Genomic DNA, 10,773 nt, shown 5'->3' with positions numbered 1-10,773 from the left:
CCCCGCCCCCCGCCCAGCCCCCTGGAGCCAGCTCACCTCCAGCCCAGAAGGAAACGAACTGGAGAAGAGCTGAAAGCTCCTGAACAGTCACTGCCCCTCCACGCCAGGCCTCAGCCTCAGCACACAGTACGTGTTTAGAACTGTGTGTAAGTCTATGTCACATAGACCACATCGCTTAATCGTTCCAAAGAGCACTCTGCTACCCGCTCCCCGGGCCCCAAATCTCTTGCCCCCTCTATAACATCCTTACCTGCAGGATGTGACGTTTCCACTACCTGGGCCCAGACTCCCCCTTGTTCCCTAGGTGGCCCTCCTCCCCTCTCCGGGCCTTTCTAACCTATTGCTTCCTTCTTGGTACCTAGTGGGGTTTTTGGCTGGTTGTTTTTCAGCCCCCAACTTATCATTTGCTCTTTGGAGGGATTAACATGAATTGATATGAGAGAGGTGGTCAGGAGCCCAGTCACCAAGGATCTTATGCCAAAATGAGGCGGCTAGGTCCACTATATGGAAATATAAGTGCATTTAAAAAACTGCTCAACGTACCTCATTGAAGGGCAGCAAAATGCGGCTGGAATAAGAAACCAGATACGGTATGGTTGAAATCCCACGAGTGAGATTTTTCTCTCTCAAAACGTGTCCATCTCACTCCCTTTGTGCAGCCTTGCGTTAAACAGAGCTTTATAGTTACCACTGCCCACATTACAAGATAATCGATTATACTGAAATGGGTATGGTCTCTATTGGTAAGAAGCGCACAAATACTTAGTACTATGTATCAGTCTATTTCGAATAGATTACATCACTTAATCTGTTCCAAAGTTCTCTGCTCAAAAGTTCATAAATGAACATATCAATCTAATGTTATCATTAACATATAATTTAAAATCTTTAGGATTATTTAAAAGAGAGCAAGATGGCATTATCTTTTATTCTATCCAATAAGAAAAGTACACCTCCCCCCCAAAATAGCCCAATCGTTTTATTTTTTTTCATTTTTATTGATTTTAGAGAGAGAGGAAGGAGCAGGAGAAAGAAACATCAACATCAACACTGATTAGCTGCCTCAGGCAGACCCCACACTGGGGATCAAGCCAGTAACCTGGGCATGTGCCCTGAACAGGAATCAAACCATGACCTCCTGGTTCATAGGTCAATGCTCAATCACAGAGGCAAACCAGCTGGGCAATAGTCCAATAGTTTGAAAGTTCCATTAAGAATGGATATAATAGTTACATTGAGCTCTATATAATCTGGTTCCAAATCATTAGCAACCAATAATTGATTACAACATCCCATTTGGAATGGCTGGCACCATTCAAACTGGGAACATGGCAACGAGTGCTCCCTGGCCAGAGTTTGTCACTCAATTATTCGGGCTGATGAGTACTACTGTTTTCAGCACAATGAAGAGGTATGCCGATACACAGAACTAGACATGGCAGAAAACAGTAGTAGTAATAACTAACTTTTGAACTCTTGCCATGTGCTAGACACTGATCGTTAATTTTCAGTAACCTGTGAGGTTCTATTATTTTTCCTGTGTTAAATGAGATATTAAGGCATAGAAAGGCTAAGTAATTTATGTAGTCACACAGCTAAGAAATGAGAGGGCTCGGATTCAAACTCAGGCCTCTGGCACAGAACTTATATTCCTGTCTGAACGTTATTAGGACCAGAATAAATAATATTCAGACCTCAATAGTAAACTCAGATGATAAAAGTTTCATTCTCATACAACACCCAGATATAGAAGAAAACAAAGAACAAGATACAACTGTGGGAACATGGTTTAATTTTTTCTTAAAAATTCATATGCTCTAAAACATTTTACTTGGCAGTTTTCACTAGAAGTAGGAAAACAAACAATAACAACAGAGAACACCAGCATGAACATACAACACATACTTTAATTGTGGATACATTAAAATTATTCTAATGTAATACTTTCATAATATATCTCATATTGTGCTAAAATATAATACCAAAAAAAAGGGAGCACCTTCTAGTTCCTAGATGGAATAGTCCCCAGTTCATGAATCTGTTAATAAAATCAATTAGATCTTCAAAAAATAATAATACAAGTGATACTAGAGAACTACAGAATCCTGGATTCTATGGCAGATGGGGTATCTTATGTGAGCCAGAAAAAAGAACTCTGAAAGGTAGAGAGAGAAGTGATAAGCAAACTAAAACTCACATGTCAACCAGCTGTGGGTCTTTAAAATGCCACTAAAATTAATCTGAGCATGCTTCAGACACATCTCCCACTTTAATGAACACCACAGGATTCACAGTGGATGGTAAAGGAAGGAATGTAATTATATTGTCGGGTTTTAGCCATCACTCCACTTCACTCTATGGTATGCAAAGGAATAAGGGAAAAGTCTTTAGTCATGATTTGCACCTTAATCAGCATGATACAATTCACAGTAGCCAGAAACCCTACAAATGCAGCCAGGTGGACAGGCCTTTAAATCTCAAAGCCTAGTTGACATATGAAAATTCATATAGTGAAAGAACTATACAAACAAAGATTATGAAAAACCCATTAACAGAGTTTAAGATCTAGTAAATATCAGAGAACCCAAAGGAGAAACCCAAGTGTAAAAAAATGCACCAGGCCTTCAGGTCATCGCTCACCCATCGGTCAAGCCCACACTGGAGAGCAGCCTATAGATGTAATAAAATGACATGGTCACACGCAGTGACTCCCTTCTTATTGCAGTATCAGAACTTCCATCAGAAAGAAGAGCTTTATAAATGGACTGAATGTTCAAGGCATTTAACCAAAGGGGTGGAAATTGAAGACACAAATGCTAAAGTAGATAGGTGCTTGGCGGTGCCTTCCCATCCACCCTACAAATAGCACTCCTCTCCGGTCACACCAGCCCTGACCCTGCTTTCCTCTGCACAGCACTCATCACTTAACATGCTACCCACTTACTTCTTAAAATGTGTCAGCTTCCTTCACAGGAATACAAACTTGGAAAGAGGGTGCTTTACGAAGCTCTATCTCCTCAGTGCCAGGACAAACCCGGCACGTAGAAGGCACATAAAAGTTGTTGGTAAGTGAATTACAGTACCTTCCTAATGTGGAATATTTGGTATCTTGAAGTGACTTCATTCTAAATGAAACAGGATTTACTTAGCAGGCTTTAACATACAAAAATGTGATCATTGTTTTATAATACACTAGAGTAAAAAGTATTATAACGGTCATGGCATACAAATTATCCTCCAGTTGTGTGCGGGATGGAAAATTATCCTCCAATTGGGTGTGGGGTAGACTCAGTAAAAAGCACCTGAGAGCACCCTCCTAACTGCACCAGCAGTGAGACCCGCATGGTTCACAAGGTCATGAGGCAAAATGGAAGCTCCCAGCTTTTAAAGAAAGTTCTCTTGTTTTCTCAGGCTCTAACTCTATAACACTTTACTCCTGAGGTGCGCTTTGCCTTGTCAACACTGGTGTAGGCAGAGGGCATGGCAGTGTGGAATCTAGCAGCCACCCTTTTGTGCAGAGCTCGGCACTTAGAATCATGCCTCTTATTAATTCAAAACACTTTACCAATGGCCTAAGATGTGTTAAGTATTATGTATAAAGATAAATGTTTAAAATACGAAGTTCACCAATCAGAAAACAACAGTCAAGCAGTGGATCCCTGTCACCACAGGGGATGGCAAGATTCCAGGAGCAACAGGAGCCATGGCTCTGAAGGGTGTCACATGAGAGTGTGGAGAATCAGTAAAAAGAGGAGGAAGAAGACGGAAGGAAGAGGGGAGCGAAGGGGGAGAGAAAGAGGGTGGGCTCTAGGGAAGACCAACACGGCAGGGTAGGCCCAGAGAGCAGCCGCAGGGGAAACGAGGAAGACGGCCAACAGGACAGGTGGAGATCGGTCTTCAAGAGGGAGGAGGCTCCTCTTTTCCTCTAAATGAGTCGGGCAAAGCTGGCAAATAGAAACGGACCTCAGTCTCGGTTTCCTGTAAGACGGGACCTAACCATGTGTGAGGGGAGGGGGCAGAGGAAACGTGGTCTGGACCAGCCTCAGTGGGACAGGGAGGGGCCACACTGGTCACAGACACAGGCTCACACTGAGGGCTCCTCTGAAGCTGAGGCTGAGACACTTAAAGTAGTTCCAGTTTGAAGGGCTGCGTGTACTTTGCATGGAACGCAGCATCCAGAAAAGGTGAACGACAGAACTGATTCAATGTTGAGGGCTCACAGAATGATGAGGGTAAAGGCCCAGGGGAAGACGGATTCGCAGGGTCAGTTCCCCCAAGGCGGAGGCTGGATAAGGAAGGGAGAACATCTGAAAGGGGCTGATAGGATAGTTTAGGAGAAGAGGCGGCAGTCAAGAGGAGGAGGCTGTGAAGTAAGTAGAGAAAAGAATCAATAAACATGAAGAGGTAGAAAAGCTAGGCAGATGAGAATTATCATCAATCACTAAAATTTAAGATTTCAGAAAGAGAAACTCAGGATGGTGACCTCCAGGTGTGGCCATGGAGTAGGTTGGGGAATGTGATGAGGTCCTGGCGTAGAGGTAGACAGACTGTATGCAAGACAGCAGTTAGGCTCTCTGCCTTGCTCACTCACTCTACTATTAAAGACAAAAACATATAAAAATGTCAATACATAGGAAAAGATGTGCCTTGCAGACATATGAGCTAACAGCAACCTAATTTGGTTTTTATCCTTATTACTCATTTGATAAACCATGCATATTCTTTTACCAAGATAAGAAAATCATCTTAACTTTTTATAAAATGCCCAATAGGAGGGATAAAAGAGTTAAATGCTATTTGTAGTACATGGCAAAATAATTAAATAACAGTTCTTTTGTGAAGTCTTTCATTATTTATCTTATTCTGGCAAAGGAATCTGAATATTCATCATAATTTTGCCAATTTCTACATGCGTAGCATATATCCAAAACAGTGAGGTGTAGAATTGTTTTAACTTGACTTTAACTTTTGAAGCACAGCAAATTTCAAGATAAACAGAACTAAAAATAGTTAAAATGGTCAATTTTATGTTACAATTTACCACAATAAAAAAAATAATCTGAAGCTCAGTTGGTTGGCGCGTCATCCTGTACACCTAAAGGTGGAGGGTTCAATTCCCGGTCAGGGCACAAACCCAGGTTCAGGCTTGCTCTCCAGTCAGGGGCAACCAACAGATTTTCTCTCACATCGACTTTTCTCTCTCTCTCCCCCTCTCTCTTTCTTCCTCACTCTAAAGCAATAATAATAATCTGAAGTAACAGGAAAAAATCTTTGTACAGCTAAATTGGATTCTTCCTTAATATTAGTTACAGGATATCCGTAGTTCAGGCTGAGTTAGAATAACATACATGCCGTTCTAGAAATGAGAGAACTGTTCCTTCACAGAGTTAAGAATATATAATGAACTAGGTGATGGCATTTTTAAAAGGGAACCACGCTGGGCATCTTTATGTAGTGTGATATTCTTAGTGTCAATATGTCTTCTTTTCTGGAATGTTTCCATTTCATGGGTCTTTCTGCTTTTCTGTTTGAAAAGGACTAAACTTACGAGTTAGAACGATGCTGAAAAAAGTTTAAAATTTGTTTTGCATTTGTTGTGTTCCATTCTTGTTCTTTCAGGGGTCCTTCGCACACAGATACATACTTTTTCAAAATTTTCTCTCCTACTTCTCGGAAATCCAAGGGCTCTCTGTGTGTAGTGCAGCTTGCTCCAGAAACACCTGCGTCCACGCCCTGGTTTTCTGGCTGCTGATCGGCACAATGTTTCAATCCCCAGTAACACATTTCTCCACTGTACATCATAGCCAGCAAGTGAATGTCACTGAATATTCCTAGGGAAGTCATTTAGGTTGAGAAATTAGAATTTAAAACGTTAAAAAAGAAACTGATTAATAAAACTCTAATAAATTCCTTTTATGTCATTTTTCCTTCTCATTTAATAGTTACACTTAGAAAAGCCAAATATCACTAATGAATCCTCACTGAATTGACACTCTATTTTTATTTTATCTATAAATAGAACCCTCCCCGCACCCCCACAAAAAAGAGTACAGTCAGAGACTTTTTTAAAACAGATCATTTAGGTCAGTGTGTTCTTAATCTTTTTGGAATCCTCTTTAAGGCCTCTTTGAGAACCTAATCAGTGGAACCTCTCCTGGGACATAAGCCCAAAATTCTACACATAATTTCAGAGTACTCAGTCTCCCTAAAGGCCACCATGAAAACAACTTTTAATTTAGGATGTACTCTAGAATCAATATGACAGTTACAGTCAAGTATACTTCACCTCCTACATTTCCACAAGTCTACAGAAGTTATCATGCATAAACATGACCCTGAGCCCAGCCAGCGTGGTTCAGTGGTTGAGTGTTGACCTATGAACCAGGAGGTCAACGTTTCGATTCCCAGTTGGGGTACATGTCTGGGTTGTGGGCTCAATCCCTAGTGGGCGGGCGTGCAGAAGGCAGCTGATCAATGATTTACTCTCATCGATGTTTCTATCTCTCTATCCCTCTCCTTTCCTCTCTGAAATCAATAAAAATGTATTTTAGCCCTAGCTGGTCCGGCTCAGTGGATAGTACGTCGGCCTGCAGACTGCAAGGTCCCAGGTTCGATTATGGTCAAGGGCACATGGCCAGGTGGCGGGCTCGATCCCCAGTAGGGGATATGCAGGAAAGCAGCCGATCAGTGACTCTCTCTCATCATTGATGTTTCTATCTCTCTCTCGCCTTCCCCCTCTCTCTCTAAAATCACTAAGAATATAGAAAAAAAATAAAATAAAAATGTATTTTAAAGAAACATCACCCTGAGAGACCATATAATTCTAAATTATCAAAGATGTTAAATTATATCTAAGACGCTTTATGTTCCCAGGAAAAGGGAATACATGCAGGATTTTCATCAAAAGTTAAAGCAATCTTATTATGAAATAAGGAAATTATATAATTAAACATTTATGGCACACAAAGCATACTAATTTGGTAGAAAGAGGAACAGACTTGGAATAAAAATATATAAATAATTGACTATGGTATAAACTATATGACTAGTAAACTTCTTAAAGGCACTAAAAATAGTTTTTTTTATTCTAATGTTCAGGTACTTGTATGATTAGAAAAGTCTACCTCAAATAAGCATCATAATCTCAGTTGCTCACCTAATATGACTCATCAGAAAGGATTATGATGGTACTAAAGACACAAAAATAGAAGAAAAATTCAACTTTCAAAAGCGTTACAGTTTCTATCATCTTGTCTCTACTGCAAGCTTTTCATAGTCTTAGCATTTGTCCCTAGAGCTATCCCCTTCACTTCCCCTCAAATCCTGCTTATAAACAGTAGCAAGAGAAGAAATAGGTTTAGCTGAAGAGATGACTCATCAAACTGTTATATCAATTTAAAAAAATGATCATTTAAGAGCAGAATCTGAGGCTTGCATTCATGAAAATATGATAGACAACACTGGCATGTTAATTATACTTTCTGTGTATAAAACAACATTCACTTAATAAGTACAGTACATATTACACATAATCATTGCTTTTTACTTTATTCCTTCATACTTAAAATATCATAAACCTCAGAGAAAAAGCTGAAGCAGCATTAGATGCTATTCAGAATTATATTTTGTATTAGATTCAGCATTTCATTGAATGCATAGCCTTTTTATTTCTGTAATCCTACATCTTGCTTAGTTATTCCTAAAATTAACGGGGTGGTCCTCAGTGGTGTAAAAAAGGCATAAAAAACTTGGTGGAGGAAAGGAAGGAGGTAGAAGCCGAAATGGAGGGAAGGTTGAACGTAAAGCAGGCTGCAGCTTGGGGTGGAAGAGCTGAAATATATCCCAGAAAGTGAAGCCACTTGGGTAGGGTGAGAACTGGGATCTTATTTTGTGCCCAACTCCAAGTGAACCTCATTCTTTATATTAAGAAGGGGTGACTACTGAACAAGGGACACAGATATCCTGCAGGAAGATTTTACCAGGGACCGAATGAATGGCTATACGACAAAGAGAGGTCCTTAAACTTTAGCCTGCTTTAGAATTACAGGGAGGATGTGCTAAAATGCTGACTGCTGGGCGCCCACCTCCACAGTATCAGATTCAGGTATGGAGTTGGGTCTATGAATTTGCATTTTTAACAAACCCCTAGGACCTAGGGTGATGATGATGCTGTGGACTATGCTGAACTACTGCATTAAAATATCCTGCATTAAAAGGATGAACAATGTAAAAATTAGGCACTTTCTACCTCTCTACTGCCCCAAGGAATCTACTACTCTGTAACTATAGTCTATTGTTTTTAGATAAACTACTTCACTTGCCTGCACAGTCTAGGACACACATGAAAGTGGGGAATACAGAGCGGGAGAGGGAGAGTAAGTGAATGAGGCAGAAAGGAGACTGCCACATTAAAAAGCTGGCAGACTGGCATCCCTAGGAGCAGTGAGGTCTCAATCTGACTGCATCATAATTATGTGAGCTTACTCAAGATTCCTGAACCCATATACTGATCAGAACCTGCGGGTGGCACACAGAACCCTGTATTTTTAGCAAGCTGCCCTGGCAATCAGCAGTGCCAGTTCAGAGCCACTCCTTCCGGGGATCTGAAGTCGTTTCTGGGTTAAGCAGTGGGCCAAAGGGTGGCCGGAAGCGGGTGGTCCTCAGTGGCATAACAGCATAAACCAAGGTGTGCAAAGCTCAACAGTACTTGATTTAATCTAGTTAACTCCAGGGTTACTCTGACAAGGCTATTTTTATAAGGACATGCCGAGAGGGATGAGGCTCAGAGATGGGGTAATGTGGTTTACTGAATACATCACTTGGTCATTTTTAAAAGCTGAAAACTTAATGACATATAGGCAATGTTCAAAGCACTCTATGATTACCTTACTTTGGAAAAAGAAAGAAAAAAATATTACTAAGTATGAACTGTTTTATCTAAAATTAGGTAAATTATCATTAAGATCTGTCCATAAAAATATTCTGATGACTCATATAGAACTTTTCTCCCTAATGAGAATTGGGGATTTTCAGAATTATGTTTTATATTGGCTAAAAAAAAATGAAAAAATAGTTAAATGTCTCTGATGGGGTCTCTGGAGTAATTTAGCCTATGAAAAGTAGACTTGCTGGTTTCTAGCTATCTTGAGAGAGGAATTACAGAGGAGCAAACAGCTTCAGTTGAGAATAAAAAGCCAACAGCAAGAGAGAACCAAGCACTGTGCCAAATCCAATATGGCCATAATATCGTTTTCTTTGTTTCTGAAAAAAAAAGTGACTTCTCTGTCTCTTTTGATTCCTGTTATAGATGAAATAGAAGCTAGAGGCAAGAGCAAATGATGATCTAAGAGAAGACACCAGTACTTGACTTGAGGTGGTGACCATACAATACAGGGTTACAGATGACGTGTTGTAGAATTGTGCACCCGAAACCCATATAATCTTTTTAACCAGTGTCACCCCTATAAATTAAATTTTAAAAAAGAAGAGCAGACACCAGTATCACATGCATGTTGAAGAAAAAGTTTCAGGCCATGAGAGTATCTTACCTTGTGGCTACAAATGGGAGCAGGGAAATAGATGGCTTGTGCCACTTTCTTTGGTTCTAAATAGGCTTTAGTGCCCACCCCTACTTTTTCTTTTAAGTTAATACATGCAAGTGCATAAGGAGATTTTTTAAAAGCCATTTTGAATACAGCTAATCAGTTCACTAGCTGTCTGGAATAAGTACTCCCCATAAGTAAATCAAAACACCCCATGTCTGTCAAAATGTCTACTGAAGGAACACTTTGTATTCACAATAACGCTTCTTTAGGACAGGCTATTTGCCTGAATAAACTGAAATTAAAAGTTTTTGGATATCACCAGCCAGTCATATATTAGTGACACTTATGTTTTTTTCTATCCAATTTTTTAAATAGAAAAAGCCTACAGAAACTAGCAAAGGAGAATTAAACTATATCTATAAAATGAAAATATAGAATATTCGCTAAGAAGTTTTCTTTTCCCCATATTTGATTTTCCCCCATCAAAATTTCAGATCAAGTATAAAAGGAAGTTTACACACAGATCATGTACATCACTTGCCAGCTACATGACTATGAACAGGTATTATCTGATATATCAGGACCTCAGTTCCTCCATTTGTAAAAGAGATGGTAAAAATAAGTGGTTCTTCCTCCTGCACCTCAGTCTAAAACCCAGATGATCCTCTATATCCAATTCTTAACATGTTTAAGTGCACAGATGTTCATGGCAGACACTAACAGTGGCCACCCAATATTCATTCATTCTCCCTTTCTTTCTTGGTGAAGACACTTAATTTTATTTGGGATGGCAATGTACCAGAAAAGGACTGTACTCTCCAGGTTCCCATGTGGCCAGTGAAATGCAGGTAAAGGGATGCTCCAAAGGAGTGAGTGGACTTGAGTGAAAGAAGCACCTTTTGCCATCCCTGTCGACTGAAACAGAGGTGAGAGGGAGGCGCTCCAGGAGCATGCTGGGACACTGGGAACGCCAGCGGACCCTCACAGGGACGCATGCTGCACAGCACTGGGAAGCACTGCTCACACTGTATTCTCTATACAGTGCCTTCCTCTGAAGCTGAAGAACTCTGATTCTAAAGATGATGAAGGAAAGACATAGGAACCTGATGACACCAGGAAGCCAACATAAGCAGCTCTGGGTCTTTTTTATGTGCAAGAGAAGTACAGGTCTACCTTGTTTCAAATTTACTTCCAATTTCTGTTACAAGCAGTAAAACCAAGTTGCTGT

General features: G+C 40.2%; 1 protein-coding gene across 1 annotated transcript in view; it reads right to left on the bottom strand.

Annotated features, from left to right (window-relative positions):
* Positions 1–5,710: 5,710 nt before the first annotated feature.
* The window catches only part of LOC102761448 (chromosome unknown open reading frame, human C5orf51), a gene marked incomplete at its 5' end in the record, with an annotated part of 22,665 nt that continues 17,602 nt past the window's right edge, over positions 5,711–10,773 (bottom strand). Inside the window, one exon of the mRNA XM_015571002.1 lies at positions 5,711–5,831. Coding sequence (XP_015426488.1) covers positions 5,799–5,831 — 33 coding nt within the window. The remainder of the gene's footprint in view (positions 5,832–10,773) is intronic.

The sequence above is a fragment of the Myotis davidii genome, unplaced genomic scaffold (assembly GCF_000327345.1).
Source record: "Myotis davidii unplaced genomic scaffold, ASM32734v1 scaffold348, whole genome shotgun sequence".
Lineage (NCBI taxonomy): Eukaryota > Metazoa > Chordata > Mammalia > Chiroptera > Vespertilionidae > Myotis > Myotis davidii.
This window is presented reverse-complemented; position numbering and strand designations above follow the sequence as displayed.